This window comes from Cydia pomonella, chromosome 6 (assembly GCF_033807575.1).
Source record: "Cydia pomonella isolate Wapato2018A chromosome 6, ilCydPomo1, whole genome shotgun sequence".
Taxonomy (NCBI): domain Eukaryota; kingdom Metazoa; phylum Arthropoda; class Insecta; order Lepidoptera; family Tortricidae; genus Cydia; species Cydia pomonella.
In genome coordinates, this window is record NC_084708.1 from 13,336,476 (window position 1) to 13,360,827 (window position 24,352).

At 36.0% G+C, this 24,352-nt stretch overlaps 2 protein-coding genes across 2 annotated transcripts in view; one reads left to right on the forward strand and one right to left on the reverse strand.

Moving 5' to 3' along the window:
- LOC133519014 (uncharacterized) overlaps window positions 1–16,573 on the reverse strand; it is an 85,186-nt gene extending 68,613 nt beyond the window's left edge. The window contains exons 1-10 of the mRNA XM_061852860.1: window positions 16,308–16,573; window positions 15,953–16,159; window positions 15,841–15,874; window positions 14,875–15,118; window positions 12,270–12,521; window positions 11,697–11,870; window positions 10,508–10,711; window positions 10,041–10,211; window positions 9,162–9,351; window positions 8,615–8,785 (exon numbers count right to left, since the gene is read on the reverse strand). Coding sequence (XP_061708844.1) covers window positions 8,615–8,785; window positions 9,162–9,351; window positions 10,041–10,211; window positions 10,508–10,711; window positions 11,697–11,870; window positions 12,270–12,521; window positions 14,875–15,118; window positions 15,841–15,874; window positions 15,953–16,159; window positions 16,308–16,436 — 1,776 coding nt within the window. The 5' untranslated portion in view covers window positions 16,437–16,573. The remainder of the gene's footprint in view (window positions 1–8,614; window positions 8,786–9,161; window positions 9,352–10,040; window positions 10,212–10,507; window positions 10,712–11,696; window positions 11,871–12,269; window positions 12,522–14,874; window positions 15,119–15,840; window positions 15,875–15,952; window positions 16,160–16,307) is intronic.
- Window positions 16,574–17,003: 430 nt separating this feature from the next.
- Window positions 17,004–24,350, forward strand: LOC133519020 (uncharacterized). The gene is made up of 2 exons (XM_061852880.1): window positions 17,004–18,687; window positions 21,457–24,350. The coding sequence occupies exons 1-2, from the start codon at window positions 17,611–17,613 to the stop codon at window positions 21,730–21,732; spliced, it is 1,353 nt and encodes a 450-aa protein (XP_061708864.1). The 5' UTR covers window positions 17,004–17,610; the 3' UTR covers window positions 21,733–24,350.
- Window positions 24,351–24,352: the final 2 nt, after the last annotated feature.

Consider the following 24,352-nt stretch of genomic DNA (forward strand, 5'->3'; position numbering starts at 1 on the left):
GAAAATGGCTGGCGCGTTATTTTTTTTTACGCACGATTCTAATGCGCGCGCGTGGCAAAGGCGTGAACGAAATCGACAAACAGCCAATTAAAAAAATGTAAACATGCTAATATTTTCGTATTTCGATTCGACTGATGTAGATCAAATCGATAAAATGTTATGTTTAAGTCGTTAATGTAATTTAATAGATAATTTAATCTACAAATTATGTTTGGTGTGATAAAACCTCTTTGAACTAACATTTGAAACCTAATAATTGGTTTTAAAAAATGTATTACTCGACCAAATTAAGAAGGTTCCGTTCCCATGCATATTATTAGCAATCAATTACCTTCTTAACTTAGTCTGATAATATAATGAAAAAGCACGAGTGTTATAATATAGTGAAAAAGCACGCGTGTTTAATATCTAGGATTATGAGTCAAAAATCGGTGGAATAAAAACGTCGTTTTGAGCAAGTGTGTAGAAAAGAATATTTATGCCATGCCATTATATAAGCCATGTCCAAAATAATTATATAATAAATCATACAATGTCAAAAGTAATTAATAATAATAAGGTTAGGTTTTTTTATAATTTGTTTATATGTATTTTGTATTATGTTTGCGTTTTACTTTTATAACCATATTATGAAAACCTAGCCAAATTGAAAGATAAATAAAGAGAATAATAATAGAAATAAATATCAATTGTACCATAATACTACAGAGTACCTATCAATAAAGAAGATAAATAATTAAACTTGATGTCAAATTAAAAACAAAAAAGAAATTAGAGACAATGTCAAATGAAAAATAAGTAATATATGTGTAAGAAAAGTATATATGTATATACAACGTACAGTGGGTAGTGCCACTGAAAGTGGAGTGGGTACACGTTTTATAGGCCATACTGAGCATATTTTACTATGAGTCCAACCCCGAAATCGTGATAAAAAAATGACTCTCCCATGCAAGATATCAACATCACATCAGCCAGCGAAAATGTATGAGAGAGGTAATTTTTTTCGCGATTTTGGGGTTGGTCCCATGGTAAAATTGTGTAACGCGTTGTATACAAGTATGTATGTTGTATTTGTAAGTAATATGTATGATCTTATTTATGTAGAAGTAATTTCTTTACTGCTATTTATTATTCATTTTAGTTTTTTGCACCTCCTTATTAGCTGAATTTGGAGTTTAATTTTTCCACTACCTAGAGGTTGTCTGGAAGAGATCGCTCTTTAGCGATAAGGCCGCCTTTTGTTTACTTCTATCGTTATGTATTATGTGTGTTTCCTTGAAAATAATTTTGAGGCTGTGCAATACAGAGGATTTGTATTGTATTGTAGAATTTCGCTCTACCATGTCAATGCCCACTTGACTGGTCAGGATACTATAGTTTTCTCTTTTTAGGATTCCGTAGCTCAGAATGAAAAAATTGAACCCTTAGTCATTCGTGTGTCTATCTGTCAGTCTGTCCATCTGTCACAGCCAATTTGCCCTGATCTACAGGGCCAAAATTAGTTAAAAAATATTGACGTACACATATATAAGTCGATGACCCAAAGACGAACATGTAACGTTAATTAATAAATTTTAACATTGGTGGCCATTCTTAGGGGTAGTTTTGAAAATAAAAAAAAGTTACAAAAAGACTACATCATGTAACGTATCAAATGAAAAGGATTGTAGTGAGGATTTTAAGTATATATTTTTATAGTTATAAGGCAGATAATTTTGAAGTTAAGAGTAGGTACTGAATAATATCGGCGAAAATGTATCTTCTTATTTCCTTGCCTCCGCGAGTTATCCTAAAATATGAAAAAAAAAATTGTCCATAGCCCACGGATTACAGAAAAACCTATAAAAAGATCACGCGTGAGTGACTAGAATACTAGACGTAAGGTATACGCGGGTAAGACCGAACTATTTTGCGTTGAGAACTTATTTCTCACTAACTTTTACCTCCGAATGTTTGAATCCAGTAACTTTGTCGCTTTTTGTAATGGTGTTCGTTGGCGTCAAATCCGGTAGTTCTGATTTTTTGCAAACTTGTTTATGATGATGGCTCAATGAATAATCCAAGTTTGTGACCTCTAACGCTGGACGCAACTTTGTCAAAACGTATTTAAAAAAAAGTACTTACTAGATCTCGTTCAAACAAAATTTTCGGTGGAAGTTTGCATGGTAATGTACATCATATTTTTTATTAGTTTTATCTTTCTCTTATTTTAGAAGTTACAGGGGGGGAGGCACATTTTACACCTTTGGAAGTGTCTCTCGCGCAAACTATTCAGTTTTGAAAAAAAATGATATTAGAAATCTCATATTATTTTTGAAGACCTATCCATAGATACTCCACACGTATGAGTTTGATGAAAAAAAAATTTTTGAGTTTCAGTTCTAAGTATAACCCCCAAATTTATTGTTTTTTTTTTCTATTTTTGTGTGAAAATCTCAATGCGGTTCACAGAATACATCTAATTACCAAGTTTCAACAGTATAGTTCTTATAGTTTCGGAAAAAAGTGGCTGTGACATACGGACAGACATGACGAATCCATAAAGGTTCCGTTTTGTGCCATTTGGCTACGGAACCCCAAAAACGATAAATCTGCGAAAATTATTTTATTAGATTTGGGCGGTTGTAACTTCAAAAGACTAGTTTTTGATATATCCTTCTTAATAGGGCGTTTTTAAAGTAGACTAAGTTAGGTACAATAAGTAACTAGATTTGTCTCTGTAGACCTAATGGGTTCGGTTAAGGGCCTACTAAAGCCGCGAATACCGGTTCGTAAGCCACGCCCGCTAGCTTCCTCACTCCCCGCTAGCACGCACACATGGAAGCGCTCCGCGGAGTCCGCGGCGCACGTGTAGGTGAAAGCTCCATCTAGCGTTACAAAAGTTAACTACGATTATACGTGGTCGGCCAGAAACTTAATTCTTAGAAAATAAAAAAGATGGCGTTATTACTTGCTACTAGAAAATAAAAAAATATATTGTTGTAAATTGTAATAAATTTGAGACTACAATATAGCCAATTTTTATTGTTGATTTTTGGAAGATGTTAATAGTATAGTTAATTGTAAGTATAACACTACCTATCTTTTTAAATTCGGTATCTTACATTGTTAGTTATCATATTTTATTTAGTAATATATTGTTGAGGCAGGAAATACAGGGTGCCGTTTTCCGACGACCAATTTTTCGGATGATAGTGAATCACATTTGTCAGGGGGAACTACCTACATATAAAAAAGAAAAAAGTAAGTAATATGGTAACAACGAAAACTACCAAAAAAAGTGAAGTAAGTATTTTTATTACGCTGAAATATGTAATATTCAACTAATAACTTTTAAACAATTACTCAAACAATCAGGGTGATTCTTAAATTGTGTCCAGAAAAATATTTTTTCATAAAAGCTTTTTATTTTTCACATATTGTTACGTATAAAAAGCATTTTTTGATGCATATGGTCAAGCTTAATACCCTCAGGAAAGGTAAATAAAATGAGTACATAATCACGGTTGTCACAAAGTGTCCCTCAGTCGTGACGTTTCAGCATTTTGGCGGCCAACTCCACTATTTTGAATTATACAATATTTTTAATATAGCCTAAGTATAACTACGACACATCGAATGACAGCTCATACGTTGAAATTCGTCAAAACTAGCGCTGTAGAGCGTGACAAAGAACCGGATACACATCATACATCCACATACACGCGGAAACCATTTTTCTGCTTTGGCAGTTGGGCAATAATAACAAATGAACGTATCTAATAAAATCCATTTCTAAAGAGTGACTATGCCTCTAAATTAATCAAACGAATTGAGAATGTCACGACCACGTGTCTATATGTCACGAACATGGATTCAAAAGTCCGTGGTGGGGACAGAATTTTGAGGCCACTGTCGTGACAATTTGAAACATGTTCGGTATTACCTAAAAATTACCTTTGACTTTGCAAATATTAAATAATTAGCTCAATCTCGAATGTAGTAGGTATATCTTATGTTACAAACAATAACGAGAAATGAGTACTGACTTTTAAAACTCAAACACGGCGGTGACGCGTTAAGGTTGACCTTTGTTTTTTCTTTAATTAACACAAATAAATAATTTTCGACAACACTTCTCCCTTCAGCCATTTGCAAATATGACACCAACACAGTATTGCTGTTCTAAAAAAATAGCGTTAAAAAGGCTGCCAGACGTAAAGGTAACTTTCTACCGAGTACTGCATGTTTATGTTACCACGCGCGGCGGTGACACGAAAACTGATCTCGTATGTTATTATTTTTTTTATAAAGTCGTTATATATCCATACAATTTTTAAATCGTATTGTGGAATAGGTGTAAGTGTTAACATTTGATATAAAATTCTTCCAAAATCACTTTCAAAGAAAAATAAGATATCATAAAATCCGAGGAAGTCACACTACACGTTTCGTGACATTTCGAACTTCTTAATGTTTCTAATAAATGCTCTCAGGATATTAGGTTGACATAAAACTAGAGGTAAATTACTAAGTATATTGATATTCAGTTAACTTATTTTCTCAAAAATATATGCTATTCTTACTGTTTTTTTTATTTTGTTTGTTATTTTGACTGTTTTTAATTTAAGTTAATTTGTATTGTATTTTCGTTTGTTTGTGATGTAATTATGGGTCTTTCACCTGAAATAAACGATTTCATAATATCGTTCCCCTGGCTTTGGTTCACTGTGATTTTCATTCCCGTGTGTTTTGATATAAAATGTATTCTTCATGGGCATGTACAATGTTAAATCATATGTCAAGTAAATGATTATTTACTTTCATGGATTAAGTAAAATTATCGTAATCATAACAGTTGATCAAAGACATACTTATTTCTTTTCCCCTGGTTCTCATTCCGTCCCTTTGGACTGGGGTTTCAACTAAAATCAACGCTTGGCACTTCGTTTTATAGATCTTAAAAATAACATTAAGTTGCTAAGAGCGTTCTATGATTCAGTGTATTATTTTGGAACTAATTGTTCCGAAATTCATTGTCATTATGCCATTCCTTGTCATTCCCTTATCGGTTTTTTTCATTCCCTCGTCGCTTTTAGATTGATGGGCTTATATTGAAATTATATTTAATAATCTGATTTCAAAGAACGACCCTTCAATGCCCGCCATAAGCTAATTGGTTGGCTAATGGCTGCGAGCAGCCACTGTGCCAACTCGCGTCTTATGCAATTTTTCACTTCCACCCCTGGAGCTTATAGCTCTAACGACTCCACTTTGGCCGGCCGGCTAAGGCAAGCCAGAGGCAGAGAATCCTGTCCCACCCACCCTCCTTGCGGCTAACAGAACTCCCCAGGAGCACTCGGGTACGTGAGGTCGCTACTCCCCAACAGCTCGCCACAAGCTGCCCTGCGTTGACTGATTGCACTGGTAAAACCAGCGGGCGATGGGGTCGTCACATCCCTACGCCTTTTATTATTATTATTATTATTTATTATTATTATTATTGTATCTCCTTGGATTTCACAGGCCTATAAATCCCGGTCTTTTGATAGGCTTGCGCGGGGATATAGATCCAACACGTAGAGGCCTCTTGGAGAGCTTTAATGTCATGTAGAACGCCTGCTGGAACCCGTTCACGGGCGCAACAATAGACACCCATGAACCGGTCGCAACAGGCATTGGGACTATTGTAGTAAAGTGAACAGTATAACGGTCTATGGATTGAAGTTTGGGAGGACAATGAGACTGGGTTATTGCAAAGACGTCCGGACACCTGCCATAACAATGTTTTCACTAGTTATCGAGGCAGGCGGTGACTCGCCGCCCACTAGATGGGCCCCTGAAAATGCCGTCGTGAAGACGACCAGGAGCAACACCGGTGTGAGCGGCTCAGGGGTGTCGAGAGGTGTACGCCGCTTTCTACCCAGTGGCTGATAACAGCCACTGTGCCAACTCGCGTCTTATGCAAGTTTTCACTTCCACCCCTGGAGCATTTAGCTCTAACGACTCCTTATTATTATTATTATTATTATTTATAAATGCACAGGCAGCTTATAGCTGATATGTGCACATCAATGTCCTGCACTTGTGTTTTGTCCATTAATAAAATGTTTGTCGAGTCTATTTTTAAAAGAATTCACTGAGGGTGCACTGATTACGGATTCGGGCAAACTGTTCCACACTTTCACTACGCGGTTAGACAGGAAGTGTCGTCTTGGGTTGCTACTACTCTGCGTCCGTGTCAGCTTCAGAGAATGTCCTCTCAGTCTGTCACACATATTCCGAGTGAAAATATCACTCAATGCGGGTACGTTGTAGTGTCCTGTAAGTATTTTGTATGTTTCTATTAAGTCACCGCGTTGCCTTCGCTGCTCTAGGGTCAGGTCAGGGCTTTGTCAAGACTAAGATATATTAATAAGGTATAAAAGTAGAGCGGTATAATTTTAAAATCTGAAAAAAAAAGAAATTAAAAACAGTTTAAGTTCTAAGATGTTCATTATCAAAAACCATCCTGTATATGTTAACATTTATAGTATTTTTCAAACTCGATGGGTAGGGTGACAGGTGTTATCTCTATATCATTTTAACCTAAAAACGCCAAATCTCGCAAAATCGTATTGAAACAACAGCTGTCAGCATACCCATATAAAAAAAACTATAGATAGCACCACACACGAGCTGAATTTTCTTTGAATGGCAATTTTAAGAAAAGGACGATTCGGTACGTTTTTCTTATTGCTCCTTATCAAGTAAAATCAAACTGAAAAGCATACTTACTTTACTCTTTGCTGAAAAGTCATATTAGTCATTGACGTTTTGACAGTATCCTGTTAAATAAATTATGTGAATTATGTTCTTAAGGCATGAGGATTACAAATCAGAGGTCGCTGGTTCAAACCCCGGCCCGTGCAAACGAGTTTTTTTTTTCTAATAAATGTGTTGATTTTTTCGTTTTTTTATATAATAAGTAGGTATATTTGTTTTACATAAAGATTACCTAGGCTATACAAAAATTGGTATGAATAAAATAAAATTATTCGTGTCATTAAAATATTTTTTTTATACACATATTTAAAAGAATAACTTTATTTCTGTATAAGACAGACAAGATTTACTTTTACAATAAAATAGAAAATAAGGAATAAAGATATTATATAGGAACAAAAAAAGAAAACAAAAAGTTGCGATTAGATTGGTTAGATGTCTCGCATTTTTTCTTTGGTGTCTACACGACCACACAGCTACCGATACATTACAGAAACTGTCGAAATTTCCTTACCCGTTGTAATTGTTCAAAGAGTATTAGACTTTGACGTAGCTAAGCAAACACGCACACATGCGTAACGTATAGGCCTGTAAAGATAGCTCCATTCGTAGTAGACCTCCGATTCCGTTACTAGTTAATAGAGCTACGACTCAACGTTTATTGGATATGTCGATTTTACGTAATTTGGAGCGCTGCGCGATTTGACATAGGTCTTACCTCTTTGAGGCACCACGGCCATCTAACATTACTGGCATAAAGGACGCATTTATGACTTTGACGCATGACAGAAAGAGAAACCGAACTGCGTAAAATGGGCGTTTTCTGTTGAATTCATAAAATCAAAAACGAGAATAAATCCGTTTGTATAAGATAATAAGTTAATATTTAGTTGAATGATGTTTAAGACGAGATGAAAACCTTTAGTTTAAAGTGGATTATGCTGGATGAAGATGTGTTTTCTAGTTGCACTGAGGTAAACACTAAACATGTAGATGTAACTTTGGATTTATATTCTATCGAGAAAATTTTAAGCCTTTTTGTTTCGACTAGTATCATACCTCTTATCATATAGTCAAGATACATATATCCGAAAATCACGCCAGTTTGTTTCCGGGGCTAGCCCCTGCCACGCTTCAAAGATCCCGTTATTTTTCGATGCAGGGCCTTAATCGCCCAAATCTAAAAAAACACGATATTTTTGCTGTTTTCTCGATTATTGACAAAGTTGCGTTCGCCGCTCGAGGTCACAAACTTGGATTATTCATTGGGCCAACATCATAACATAAACAAGTCCGCAAAAAATCAGAGCTACCGGATTTGACGCAAACGCTAATGTATAAAGTTACTGTATTATTTGACGGAATGGCGGAAATGATTAAGAAGAAAACAAGGTTTTATTATGAATTCACTTGAATTGCATTAACCAAACCTAAAAACCTTCTCGGACTAATTGGTAATTCGAACTCTAAAGCAAGGAATACGTTGCATACGTTGAAAAAATCCGGTCTGTTCCATAAATTTCAACTTATTGCGGTTTTATTTTAACGTTTGTAATACACCATTGACACGACTGAGCGGTTACTACAATATGGCAAGAGAGGCGGGATTAAATGGGATTCCACATTGTATCGCTAGTGATGTAAAATAACTGCTATTTTGGTAGCAATAGCGATAATACGATCATACCCTCCATCCGATATTATCCGGGTATACCTTACGTAACGTACTAGTATCTGCTGCAGCATGTTGACGTGTCGGTAGACGTACCGCTCGTTCATCTGCGCCGCCATCTTGTCGGGGTGGCATCGCAAACGGAGCGACTGACCGCCCCGATCGACAGTACACTACACATATAGCATTACGTACCTGCTGCAGGATGTTGACGTGTCGGTAGACGTACTGCTCGTTCATCTGCGCCGCCATCTTGTCGGGGTGGCATCGCAAGCGGTGCGATCGTAATGTGGATGCGTACGCGAACCGCTCGTCGCACCATTTGCACGTTAGTGGCTTGTCGCCCGTGTGAGTGTACATGTGGACCTGGGTAATTGGATAATACACGTATGATATTAAGGAACCGCAATGTTTACTGAGTAGGTTTTTAAACTAATATGACGAAATGGCGACGTATACGTTGGAAATAACTTGAAATTTCCTCATATTTTCTAATGAGGAACTTCTCCAAATGGAAACGATCTCAAAGTTCTGTGATTTTTTTCTTAAATTTCTCAGAACTTTTCCAACTTAAGTACTGCGCTTTTTTAGTCGATTTCGACGTCGAGTCGACGAATTTTAATCGATTTAATTATGAGTTCTTCTAAAAAATCTTGCCATAAAATGTAATAGCTAAATATGTCAAAATTTCGAGATACCTAAGATTTTTATAACAATTTCAAAAAAAATTTAAAATGTGTACCTTCAACGTCTGCCTCCTCTTGAAGGCCTTGTTGCAATACGAGCAGACGTGCCGGCACTTGTCTTCATGTACGAGCAGATGCTTCCTCAGCGTCCGGCGGCTGTTCAGCACGCGGTTGCACACGTAGCACGGGTACGAAGTTTCTTCGTGAATGTCCATGTGAGTTTTGAGATTCGAGTAAGTTTTGAATCTGTAACAAAATAGTTCGTTTTAAATGACCGGCTTTTACGAATGTAGTTAACATTACACACGCTATCCCAATGTACATTACGATGTCCACTCGGTTTCAATGAACTTTCAACTTTAATAAATACAAAGTAGGATTTCTTGTTTCGTACAATTTTAGAACACATGAAATTCAACCCCATTAAAATTACAACTAGATTCAAATTTCCCTAGCTATAATTTTGTATGGTGGGCAGCACGAGCCCATACATGTTTGGTACATCCAGTAGGCCTACACATGATTGGTGCGAGAGTATCTCGCGGCGAGATAGACTACCCGTCTTTTTCTAATTATGTTAATTAAAGAGAGACGGGTAATCTATCTCGCCGCGAGATACTCTCGCGCCAATCATGTGCTAGCCCGGCAGTGTCGTTAGCGCATGTTTAGTGGGTGGGGGTGGATCAACATTTTTTTGGCACTCGTTGTCATTCCCCCTAATACTCTTTGAACACGGTTGTATAACAAGTTTATTTCATCATAGGCCACCTACTAAGTATGTAATATGTAGTTGTGTGTTACAACCCTTACAACATTTTATCCTGACAAACTGTGTTGTCCCAATTTTCTTCTGGATGACGGGATATAATAACAAGATAATATATTTGATCCAGCCTTAATTTAACGTTAACATAGGGACACTGTGGATAACTTACGGCTTGGAGCACTTCCTGCACACGAACGGCTTGTCGTCGGAGTGAATGGCGCGGTGCTGCCGCAGCTCGCCGTTGGTGCCGCACGCGTAGCCGCACAGATCGCATACGTAACTCTTGATTTTGTCGTGTACCACGCGCTTGTGCGACGCCGCTGACGACCGGGTTGTAAACCTAGCCAGAATATCATGGATTACAATATCATCGCGAGAATTGCCGAACGAGTCGGCACTTATGAACTGCGAAAAAAAGCATATAAAAAGTAAACGGCTAATGCTACAGTAGGTATATTTTATGTTTAAGATTATTACAGGGTGGAAAAGCTGAAGAAAGCTTTCATTATTTTGTCATACATAATTTAAATGATTGAATATAATTAGGTACAAATTTAATTGTCTGCTCTATTTAGGCTTCTTTAAAAATCATTCTAAGGTAAGTTACATATGTACTAGCTATGTAAGCAAACTTACTTCATGTTACAAATATTACAGTGGTAAATTTTCCTATCTTCTATTGGAATGTGTGACCGTTCATGAGATTTTAACGCATCCTTAGTATTAAATATTTTATCACAGGATTCGCACGTGAATTTCCGTTCAGATTTAGGGACGTGTCTCATTTTATGTTTGTTTAACGCTGCCAGGGTTTTCGTGATTCGTGGACATTTGTCACACCTGAAAATAACGAATAAAAGTGTAATTGAGTATCGTAAAATGGGTTTGTAATTTAACAATTCCGTTTGTGTGATGTGCTTTATTTCGCAATTTATATTAATGAAAATTTCAAACATAATTATGCTGCTATAACAATTCTAACTTGCATAACGTCAAAACTTTATTTTACTTGCAGTACTGCAATGGCGACACTATTATATAAGTAGATTATTTATAAAAAAAAAACCTCCAATAGCATCATCTTTCTTAGTCTCCCAATCATATATAGGTATATATTTTTCTAGCAAGCAGTCACGTCTGCGAGCGATACTCCAAATTTTATATTAAAGGAAAAAAAAATGGAAAAAGTTACGCTTCCGTCATAAGGGAAGGAATGGAAAGATTTGCGAGGTTCTGGTAGGCTTCCGTACCTCAATTGGGTAAGGGCAACACAGAGATTGCGGAGGTTGCGGGTTCAAGTCCTGCCGGAAGCATATATACTACCCGTACGAATCAATTGTGCCCTCCGCTGGAATGCGACCCCTTGACGATCTCCAAATTACGCCACAGCGCGAGGTGCACAGTTAATTCCTACGGGTTAAATATATATTTTTTTATCTTTATTTAAAGAGCTTTGTCATTTTTGTGACGATGTCGCTCTGTGCGTATACAAATATGTGACTGTACTTAATCCTAATGAAACCAGTTTATATATAAATTTTGCATCCTCAGATAGTGAGTGCACCAAAATTTGGTCCCCCCCCCCCCCCCCCCAACTTCAAATTTCGTTCCGGACACATTTCATTATAGCACTAGCTAGTCACAGTTTGGCGACGGCACCTTTTTCACCAAAAATGCAATTTTTTTAATGGGATGTGTCCGGAACGTAGTCTAAATGCTAAAACTAGTTCGCTTCAACCCATGCACGAGTCTTCAAACCATGACTTCCTTAAGAGTTGTAAACATTGTATATTTTTAATAACAAGACTAAGTTATATATACTTACGATAATACATTAGGATTTTTGTGATCATTTATATGTTTGTAGAGAACTGACTTTGACTTGAGAGCAATGCCACAAACACAATGCACTACGGGAAGAATCTGGTGAGCTCTTTCACAGTGTGACTTCAGACTATACCAACTGGAGCACACCTTATCACAGGCATTGCAATTGAAACTGTGGGTGAGAAAAGGAATATAAATAATAACAAATATACTAAAATACAACACCACACTGATTGTAAAAGTATTACAGCAACTGTGACTCCCTGACCATGAGGTAGGTAATGTTCAAATTAGTCAAAACAATTGAGCTGAACAATGTATTAACCTTTTGACCGCCAAAAACGTCATATGACGCACGCGGCTACAGCCCAATATCAACCTTCATGCGTACCGACAAGGTTCACGATTACGCGCCGCGTGCGATAGGCGTGGCGTTCAAAAGGTTAAAGAAATAATTCCAATTTTTAAAAGATTAACGATGGACAAGATAAAAATATTCAATTGACATCATACATGTATCACAAAAACATCACAGATGCATCATCATACTAGTTTCCTTCAACAAACTTACTTCACAAAGTTATTAATTTTTAGATCTGAATATTGAGATTTTTCTGATTTGTCTTCAATCAAATTCTCGGCACTTCTAATGTTTCTACTTTCCAACTTATGCTGAGAAAAATGTTTATACAGAACACTTTTGGATCTTATTGCATATCCACATAGGCAGTATGCAACTACTTTGCTTCTATGATTATTGAAGTAATGCAAGCGCAAATTACTCCATGTATTGGACTCTGCTCCGCAAAGGTGACATGCCAACCTGCAAGAAAACAAAAACCTGCCATTCAATGCATACTCTACTCAACCACAGTGGCAACTTTAATGTTAAGAATTTAGATTATCATTAATGAGATAAATTATATAATATGTTACAAGGGGCGGCTGAACAGTTCGCGGCTTTAGAAAAAAAAAAAAGAGGGTATTAAAGTAAATGTTTTTATTCTTCAATATAGTCCCCATAGAGTGTTCGCTTCGAGCAAACAATGCTTTAATACCGCTGAAAAAATAATCTTTTTCTTTCGCTTCAAAATGGCTCTCTACCGCAGCCTTGATCTGATTGTCATCGGCAAACCGGCGACCACGTCTTTTTTCAAATTTGAAAACCGGCCAAGAGCATGTCGGGCCACGCTCAGTGTAGGGTTCCGTAGTTACTCTTCCGTCACAATAAGCTAAACTGGAGCTTAAAGTATAGGAAACGGTACCTTCCACGCGAGTTAAGCAAATAGGCAAATTTGCATAATCAGTACCTAATTAAAGCAAGTATTTTTACTATGGGAGAAACTTTTTGCGATAACTCAAAAACAGCTAAACTGATCATGTCCGCTATAGTTTTCATTTAATGTCTTTCTTAAGCTCTACTTCCACGATTTTTTTCATATTTTTTGGACCTATGGTTCAAAAGTTAGGGGGGGGACACATTTTTTTTCTCTTTCGGAGCGATTATCTCCGAATATATTCACTTTATCAAAAAATGTTTGTTGAAGACCCCTATTAGTTTTGAAAGACCTTTCCAACGATATCCCACAGTAGGGTTGAAGCAAAAAAAAAATTCACCCCCACTTTACGTGTAGGGGGGTACCCGCAAAAAAATTAAATTTTTATATTTTAATGTACGACTTTGTCGGCTTTATTGATTTATATATCCATGCCGAATTTCAGCTTTCTAGCACTAACGACCACGGAGCAAAGCCTCGGACAGACAGACAGACGGACATGGCGAAACTATAAGGGTTCCTAGTTGACTACGGAACCCTAAAAAGGAAATAGTCGCTTGGAGCCAGGTCTGGACTGTAGGGTTGATGATTGATTTCGTGGATGATTGATTTCTCCAAAACCAGTGTCTTTTAGAGCTTGCCTAGCAACACGGGAAGTGTGAACTGATGCGTTGTCCTGTAAAAATAACACTCCACGGCAGAGTTTCCCACGTCGCTTCTGGACGACTGCGTCACGAGCTTGAATCAATAAATTTGCATAATATTGACCGTTCATTGTGGTCCCTTTTGGCAAATAATCAACTAATAAAACTCCTTCACTGTCCCAAAACACGGTCGCCATAAGCTTGGACGCTGACTTTTCCACTTTAAATTTCTTTGGTGCCCTCTCTCCCTTTTTTAACCATTGCATAGACTCTTGTTTTGACTCTGGATCATATTGGCGAACCCACGTTTCATCTACGGTTACGATTCGGTTACAAATTTCGTCCAAATTCCCTTCAACTAGATCCAAAAATTCTTTGCAACTTTTACGTCGCCGTTCCTTATCAAGCGGTGTCAGCATTTTTGGTACCCAGCGCGCGGTATTTATGTAAAATGTGTCCTACCCTTTCTTTACTAATGTGTAGTTCCTCCGCTATCTGCCAGATTTTAATTCTTCTGTCAACCAGAACACATTTTTCCACTTTTTCAACATATTTGTCAGTGACCACCGTGACAGGCCGCCCATGGCGGGGGTCATCTTCACAGCTCTCTCGTCCTTGTTGAAATAAACGAGCCCATTTTTTTATCATAGTGTACGAAGGGTTTAAACGTTGGAGAGTATCCATCATAACATCAAAAATCTCTTTAGACGATTTTCCTTTTTTTACAAAATACTTAATAACTGCTTAGTGTTCAAATTTATCAAAATTTCCGCATTCGATAGACATTGTTATGTTTATCCGCGCACAGAACGAAAATCGAATAACTTTTTTTTTAATGGCGACAATATTTTAAATGCCCAAGAGGCGGGGAAATAGTTGCAGTTTTTTTTTATGTTTTTTCTTCTTTTTCTAGCTTAGGCGGCGAATATTTCAGCCGCCCCTCGTAAATATTAATATGTATGTGAGAAATATGTAGTAGTTTATTCATTATATATAAGTATTATTATATTCTTATTTGTGTATTGTATATGTAAAGTATATAGAGATAAAATACATAGTGTAATATATTTTCCAGTTGTTTGCAATAGATTTAAATTAAATTCTCTTACTTTTCTTCATGCACCATTTTTACATTTCTGTTTAGCCCTATGGTTGACTCGTAGAGAATGCCTTTAGCCATTATGTCCAGCATTTGTATTTTTTTTGTATTATGCACAATAAGGTTTAAAATATAAATAAATAAGATAAAACTTACTTAACAAAGTCTTTCACTTTCAAGTTTGGTTGTTTTAAAAGTTCACTAAACTTTAAAGAATCCTCTTCTGAAATGGCTTTCTTTTTGATCCGCTTTTGCTTTATGTCCTTCAGTGATGCGATTGCTACATCATCCAAGTCATCGTCATCTTCATCGTCGTCCATATCATCATTGATGTCAATATCACCATTGTAATCAACTGCTTCAAATTCTGACAATGAAGCATCATTTGAAGTGATTGCACCTAAACAGTAAATAATGAAATAATGAATATCAGTAAAGTAACTGTGAATGTAAAAATAATAATAATATAATATATTGTAATTTAAAATATAACCAATGATCGGCATTTTGAATGCCACACCATGGTATATCAAATTGAAATAGTAATATGTATATGCCTTTAAGCCAGTGATACCTTTGAAACTGCTCAAAAAGTTTCCTATTAAGTGTAGGTAATATATTTATATAATACTGTGACATTAAGGGTCTTTTTCACTAAGTCTGAGTAAAGTGTTGGATAGCTAATTAACAAATAAATTAACTGCCAGGTAAAACTTCCTGCAAAACTTAGCACTTTAAGTAGCAGTTAAGCTTTTTTGTAGATTGTGAAACGGCAACAATTATTCATCAGATAAGGGGCAAGTAGCCTATTAGGCAGGTCCACACAGAACAAGCGAGTGAGCACGTACGTGCGAGGCAATTTCCTCACGCAGAAACTGGCCAGTGTAGACGTGCCTCGGCCGAGATGGCACGTGCGTTTTCCTGCGCGTGCTGGTTTGTGCGTGAGGAAATTGTCTCGTGCATATGCTCGCTCTGTGTGGACCCAGCTAATCAGGACTTTACTTGGACATTATGAAACACACCCTAAATAAAATTAAATTGAGGTCATTCACCCTGAGTTGCAACCAATATGCTGATCAGTAAATATAACAAATAATGAAATCTGTATTAAAACATACTTACACACTATGTCCTCAGCAGTTAACTCATCTTTAACCTAAAAATTTATACTCATTAATAAAATTGTATTTGGCAAATACCCAACCAAAAGAACACCTATAATGCTAATTTATACCTCAGATTTGATCAAAGATGCTCCATAGTCTGCAGTACTTTCAAGTTTGATTTGCAATTCGGTACAAATGCCTAACTGCTCCTTATCCAATTGTTTTCTAAAATCCTCTTGAACTTTATAGCATTCCAAGACAAACAATTGAAAGGACACCATTTTCTCTTCACAGTTGAGACAGATTCGGGTTGGTAAATCATCACTTTCATTTATCTGCAAAATAAGGATTAGAATGCAGGAATATAACGAATTATGAAATTTGCTTGAAGCAACTTGTACATAAACAAGAGATGGTTTCTATATTCCCAAAGGTATTGAAAGAAGTAGAACAATACAAAAGTAAACAAAGTTTTATACTTACAGTTATTTGAATAAAATCTCTTATCATACTAAGTACGTTTTTGTTGCTTTCTTCGAGTAAATCCTTACAAAACTCATCGCTTTTCGCACAAAGTCTACACAAGTACTTCAAGTGTTTAAAGCTAGTCATTTTGTTAGAAACGTTCTTATATCGTAGATTATAGATGATCAATTACATATTGAAACAGATTATTTTCAGGAAGACAAAATAAACTGTTAATAAACAATACTGATATTCATAAATAAATAAAACAAGAAATGGTCACACATTTGTCTCATAAGTTGCATGACGTTTAGTGCCTGTCCTGTCACTTGCAGTTTTCAGTGTTGTCGGCTACAAAATTAAAGGGCTCTACAGAGTTTTTTTTTTATACATTGCTGACTAAGTAGGTGCCGCAAATTCAATCGATCAATCAAGTGCCACAATCCAAACTTGCGATTAATAAATCCCTGTAAAAGTGGAGCCCTTAAACCTATTTCGTAGGTGCGATAGTAAGATTAGTTAACTTAGAAGGGTACAATTACAATTAATGGTTTGTTAACGTGTGTCGTAGTGATTATATGCTCTTTGGTGTGTGCTCCTAGTGATTATTGTAGTCTTTGGTGGTGTCATTTTTTTTGTTTTACATATTGAAGAAAGAGATGCAACTGTGCAACTCGATGACAACCCATAAACGTTATGGGTAAAATACAATAAAATATAATTGAAAGAAAAAATAAATATAATTGTAATGCAAGATATTTTGGTAGTATAAAGAAACAAAGATATGCAAAACAAATATTTGAACAAAATCCAGGATTTTTGTTCCCGGGGGCACGGAAAAGACACGATTTTAGTAAAGAGCTTTACTACATTTTTTACATTGGTAATGTCATCTTTAAAATGTCAAGCGCATATTAAAAAAAAGAAAGTCTGTGTGGACTGTGGATCAATCATAAAAGTAATATCGCACTTCTAAACAATGTATGGAAATCAATGCATCTCAATGTGTTTGTGTGTCATAATTTAAAAGAATATTAAATTAATTATTGCAAGTTAGTGATTGCAACTGCAACGAAATAAAGTGTCATAAGGTTTCGAATAACGAACAAGTTGTGATAGCATCGGCGTCGTGTCAAGTTAACCGTCAACTGCGGTCGTTATTTATTTTCTACCTATACATTTTGTGGCGGCATGTTATGTTAGAGTTAAAAAAAACAGTCATGACGCCGTTGGAAGCAATGTTTACTTCGATCACGTGAAGTTGGCGCGGAAATGCAGCTAAACAATTTTTCGTTTTATTCGTTTTAAGTTTGCATTCAACATGGATACGCTTTCTGATATGATGGAGCCCGCCACCCCAGTGCTATCTTGCGATGGTGTCAACTATTGTAGAACTGAAGACAGTGGATACCATACCTTTACTCCTGGTTCCATCGACTGTTCAGAATTGTCGTCTGAGAATATAGATCCTGTTATTGTTCAAGCATCTATATGTGAAGGTAAAGGGAATCATCACAGATTTTATAACAATACTCCTGAACCATGCTACGATCTGACCAATCTCTCAGATAATAGTGAAAACTACCCAGAAAGGTTCAAGAGAAGAGGTGTAAAACGGCCATATCAAAGTGATATAGAACCCAATGACAGCTTTGGATCTGTTCCAACTCCAACAAGTGTAATAGCTGGCCAAATACAGAAGTTAAAAGTGAATGAAGCTGGAAACTACAGTGGCAATTATTCAATCTCACCAATCAGCTCTGATTATACTGATGCCAGTAGTATCTACAACTTCAATGCATATTCATGGTCATTTCCATCTACACCCATAAAAAAAATATGCAAAAGCAGCTGCAAATTAAACAGGATAAGATCTAACCATAAATCCAGTCCATTGAGGCCATTAAATAGTAATAATCAGCACCCGAAAAAGTTTGCTAGACAACTTGATTTTGAAACACACTCATTGTCCTGTGAGCCGCAGAGTCTGATAGTAGTCGCTATCCCACCACCAAGTCCTGCAGTTGCAGTACCCTATAAGCCCAATCAGAAGATTGATATCATCAAGCTCTTGAGCGAGCGAGTCTGCTCAATACCAGTTATTGATACTATATTGAGTTTTATGTCACCAGCAGACATTTTTAACTTCTCTTTGGTCAGTCCTACATGGTCTCAGGTTTGTGCGGATTCATGTGCAGGCAGAGAAAAGCTAAAGACATATTTGAGATTGTCTAAGGAGAACCAAGAGAACATAAGAAGTAGCCCTAAGATTAATATTATTGATATCAGAAGAAAACTTAGGGATATACACAATATTGAACATGTTCAAACTACACCAAGCTCTCCAAGAAGCCCCCCAGCTTCTCCTCGGTCCATGAGATTCAAAACATTTGCTCGGGTAAGATATCAAACTTTATTCTTGCATCTTGATCCCCTAACAGAAAATATTTTAATTTTAAGTCTGTCTAATCTATAGGTGGGAAATAAATTTTGAATTACAAATATTCCATGGAATGTGAAATTCTTCTCTTAAGAACAAAAGAAAATAAGAGGATTGGTACATTGAGGGAAGTTAATCTTAGCAATCTACCTGCTTGTAATGGGCTTGTGTAAAAAAGTTGCACTTGTCTTTTGTTTCAATGTGAAAAAAAATCTTAGGTACTAATAACCTTTTTACTTTACCTAGAAATCTTTTTGAATATTTTTTTTTTATATATTATTTGGTGGCAAACAAGTATACGGCCCGCCTGATTGTAAGCAGTCACCGTAGCCTATGGATGCTTGCAACACCAGATGCAGTGGATTTTTTAAAATTGGGCAAGACAATTACAGATAAAAAAAAAATTTGGGACAAAATTATTAATTTGGTTTGGGTGTAGCATCAGGTGATCTAGTTGCTAATCTCAGTGCCCCAATTAAAAATCTATCCTGTGTATACCTAGTATGAATTTTATGAAGTAATTTTTCGGCTCTGACCCTAATCTGTTAAAGAAAAGGTATTGTTTCCTTTATGGCGTGAGTATTTCTGCTACTGCCGAAAATCATAAGTAAACTGGAACAAGCCGTTTAAAAGCCAATTTTACCATCCTATTTATATGGTTCAAATTCATGAAACTACCCATTTGGATAAGAAGTTTTGTTATCTCCAAAAATAATGCCTGTTGTTTTTGCCAACCAATTTTTGTTGTTTTTTTTATATACTAAACAAGACGCCTCCAACTCCAATTGATTGATTGATTGTTCTTTGAATAAGCTGTTTCATAAATTTGAACCTTAATACTATCACAATAGATGCTTTTTAGGGTTCCGTAGTCAACTAGGAACCCTTATATAGTTTCGCCATGTCCGTCTGTCTGTCCGAGGCTTTGCTCCGTGGTCGTTAGTGCTAGAAAGCTGAAATTCGGCATGGATATATAAATCAATAAAGCCGACAAAGTCGTACAATAAAATCTAAAAATTTAATTTTTTTGAGGGTACCTCCCCTACACGTAAAGTGGGGGTGAAATTTTTTTTCTGCTTCAACCCTACAGTGTGGGGTATCGTTAGAAAGGGCTTTCAAAACTAAAAGGGGTCTTCAACAAACATTTTTTGATAAAGTGAATATATTCGGAGATAATCGCTCCGAAAGAAAAAAAAAATGTGTCCCCCCCCTCTAACTTTTGAACCATAGGTCCAAAAAACATGAAAAAAATCGTGGAAGTAGAGCTTAAGAAAGACTTTAAATGAAAACTATAGCGGACATGATCAGTTTAGCTGTTTTTGAGTTATCGCAAAAAGTTTCCCCTTCATAGTAAAAAGACTTTAATTAGGTACTGATTATGCAAATTTGCCTATTTGTTTAACTCGCGTGAAAGGTACCGTTTCATCCCTTGGTTAACAATTTACTTTAAGCTCCAGTTTAGCTTATTGTGACAGAAGAGTAACTACGGAACCCTACACTGAGCATGGCCCGACATGCTCTTGGCCGGTTTTTTATTAAATATATTATTGCTTTAGCACGTGTAGTACAAACAAGAAGTGACCACTGCATAAATGAAACAAAGACACTAGTTTTATGAAAGCGACTGTCATCTGACCTTCCAGCCCAGTGGGTACACTAGGCCGTATTGGCATTAGTCTGGTTTCCTTACAATGTTTTCCTTCACCGAAAAGCAACTGGTAAATTGATCGATCGATTGAAATCGCAAATGCTCAAATGATATTTCGTACATTAGTTCCGAAAAACTCATTGGTTACGAGCCAGGGTTTAAACCGGCAACCTCCAAATTGCAAGTAGCATGTTCTTACCGCTGGGCCACCAGCACTGTCCAAACCCAAAAATCATCTCATAAAATTCCTATGCATATTAGCTCTCTGAAAGGGTTTTAATTTTTTTTTTATTTACCACACTTACAACTATTTTTACAGAATACTAAGCCTAATACAATAGTGTAACTATTATAACAATCTTGTTTATTCCTTAATTATATATGTATTGTTACGCCTATAACATATAATGTACAATGCCGACTTTGTGAACTCATTAATCGAACACGAAAACAAGTCAATATTTGGGTGCGCAATGCTCGAATCAGCAGAGCCTTACCGAGCAGGTCCGTGCGCCCGCGCGGCATCACCACACATGGACACACAGACTCAACCCACTCAGGACTTCGCTGTTATAAGTTTGGCCTCTGAGTATTTTGAATATGTATGCTGCCAGACATAAATCTCTACGCGCCCGCAATTCATTGCAACCCACCATGCCCAATACGAATAACGTTGGATACATGAGGGGGTAAAACGGATATACTCCATACTTCCTCAAATACAAGAATCGAATAAACTTATTCTGAATGTGCTCTGCCATTAGCTGATATTTAGTTTCGTGCCGAGCCCAGATGACCGCGTTACATTCGAGGCTACTACGAACCAGCGCGATGTATAAAGCGATGATTGCTCCTATACTGGTAAAACCCTTGGAACGAAGTATAAATCCCAGCAATTAGTTTAAGGGCCTTTTGAATTGAGTAAAATCCATAAAAAAATTTAGTTAATCATGGGTAACATATTTTTATGCTTTTATAAGTATAACCCCAACAAAAGGGATGACCATAATAATATGTAACTGTAATGTCTACTTGTATGGATCACATGGATGACAAAATAATTCTATTTTTGTTTGCAGTCTGCATCTCTGGATTTGTGCATTCAACTGGCCTGTGTACGGTGTCAGCAACCAGCCAAAGTGACAAAAGAACGTTCTGGGGAGATTTGGGCAGCATGCACACGAGCGACTTGCGCATACCAGTTCTGCAAGCTTTGCTCCTGTGATCGTCATCCAGGTAAGAGCTGTATTCGTTTTGACCTTGAAGGACCCAGCCCATCAAAAAGGAAAAAGAAAACTTGTGCTGCTGGATCTAGACAAAGTAAGACCAACCTGCGCAGGCTTCTCATCAAATGAGACATGGTGGTTAAACTTTTTGATAATGTGTGCTACTTATAGTTGGTAGTTTCTATGAAAATGTAAGCTGGATGCGTAGGGGGCCAATTCATTTTAGAATGTATTGAGATTATTTTTTCTAAAAATTCCCAGTTTTAGATGTTGTGCCATTTTTATACAACTTTTTTATTCGAATTATTCTCATTTGTAATAGTAATGTGTTTGGATATTATTGTAACTTTGTGTGCATAATGTAGAGCAAGGGTCACCAATTAGTTTTTTCAGGGGTCCAGTAGTTCTTAAAATATATGACTGTCATGACCCGTTTCTACTTAAGTTTATTAAATAAGCAAAAAATAAAATAGGTTGGCGGTCCGGAACCCGGACCGCGGTCCGCCAATTGGTGACCCCTGATGTAGAGTATACACTTATGAACATTCTTAAGCCCTACATTCCAAAATGACATTTTAATTTTAAATTTCAAGTATAAGGAAAAACTCTGGAAGTTAAACGATAGACTGAAATATGAATGCCATGTTAAAGTAATTTACAATTTATAAGTTGGTTTTAATTTAGAAATAGTATTTTGAAACTTAATGTTGCCTTTAGAAGGAGATAGTGCCTATGTTCTGTTGTGCCTCTTAATGATAAGCCGAATTCTGTACCTACATGTAAATGGCTACTTCCATTTACTCATAAATAATACCATATTTTTTCCTGATGGCAAATTTTGGTACTATTATTAACATACAAATGGGAATTCAGTGTATGATTTTATTGAATATTGAACATTGTACTTACTAATTTTATTTTATGATTTTGAAATTATTTCGAATTTGTTTACTATTTATAGTAAAATCAAACATTTTGGCCATACAATTCACTTTTATGACGAATCCGTGAACTTGAAAAGCTTAATGTAAAAAGGTTTTTTTGTCAAACATGTGCGGAAATGGTCATATTTTGTTGGTAAACCGAAGACGCAAAGTGACCAATTTTTACCCCGGCGTCGGCAACACAGAGCCACCGCACGGACGTAGCGAAAAAAATGGAGTTTGTGTTAGTCATTATATTCTTAATAATAAAATAATCCACACAAAATCCATTTTTGTCTGCTGCGCGTGGAGCGCACTGGCCGTCACATGCTCCGCGGCCGGCGCGTCGCTGCACGCGATGCTGGGTATATGCAGCATCGTATAAGGAACGTGTATGATGTATGAGATATTCACTAAAGATAATGTTTTCATTGTATTTCCTCATATGTTTGAGAAAAGCACTACACATATCTCGGTGGAAATAGGCATTTTCTGATTCAGACCTTTTGCCATCTCTGCCCTTTGCCTCTTTTGGCAAATTTGGTATCTAGGACCTCGTCAGAAAATGCTTTTCCCTTCATCCCTCGTCACCAATTTACTATAAGCCTGTAAAAGAATTAACCACCACAACATTCAGAAGTTTTTCTGCAAACTTTTAATGGTTGTTCGTCTATAATTTTGATATATACTAATATCAGCTTCAAGTCTGTTTAATAGTGCCATATTTTTGCGGTGTAATGTTTGAGTAGGTACCTAACTTTTTTCACTTTAGCAAATGATTTTGGTGATATCCATGTAATAGTTAATTTACCAGTGATGTAAAAAAATAACCACCTTTTATATTAACTCAGGAGGATGTATTTACTCATAAAAACAAGACTGTTCATAATTACATCACTACTTTTAACTTTCACTTGAATGACGTGAACAAAATGGCATTTTTAGCTTATAGGTCACATTTTAATTATTTTTATTTGATTTTATTGCTTTTTATCACATTGATTATTTTAATAATATTACTAGGATTGTCACACAAACTCCTAATTACAATCAAATACGTATCTAGTCCTTTAACATTATTAAAATAGTGGTTTCTAATTAAATTTGTTCGTAATATATAAATGAATAGTATTACATCAAAAGTCAATTTGTTTGCTGGTAATACTTGATTTTAGTAATAACTATGTTCTGAGGTCATGCTTTTAATTACCTAAAGTTAGAAGTGAGATTTTAATTTAGATACTTAAATACATTTGCATCATTAAGTTTGAAAGGATTGTAAAAGTCTGGTCTTTCATTTTAGGTACTTAAAAATATTTACCAATTTTTAAACCACCCAATTTAAGATTTGTGTTACTTGATTTCTCCAGTGAGATATGCAGTGCGTAACTAAAAGTTTTATTTTCCATTTTAACTATGATTTTATTATTAATTTCAAGTACTATAGCATAATCTTTTTCCATAATTATACGTAATGGTATTGACTGGTACATACCTCATCTTTAATTATAATTGTATTTTATTTAGAATAGAATTCAGTAAGTAATTAGTTATCGCTACTAAGTTACGTATTTAATGCTCTTAATTTTATTTTCATAAAACATCGAATTACTCAATGTCATAGTGTAGAATTATCAATTTAGGTTATGCAGACATTGAAGACTTAATTATGGGCACAATTGTGTTTTGACACATTTTAAACAATTTTAAAGTCTCATTTTATTTAAATGTAAATACATAATTATTATAATTCGGGACGCTTCGAAAGCTCTCTATTTCTGTGAATTGATGATTTAAAGGTAAATAAAAACTTGATAAAATAAATG

What these genes read in the sequence shown, in the direction of transcription:
- LOC133519020 (XM_061852880.1), top strand. Translation starts at nt 17,611, where the DNA reads ATGGATACGCTTTCTGATATGATGGAGCCCGCCACCCCAGTGCTATCT. An exon ending in GATTCAAAACATTTGCTCGG is followed by an intron (nt 18,688 to 21,456) that starts GTAAGATATCAA and finishes TTTTGTTTGCAG; the next exon opens with TCTGCATCTCTGGATTTGTG.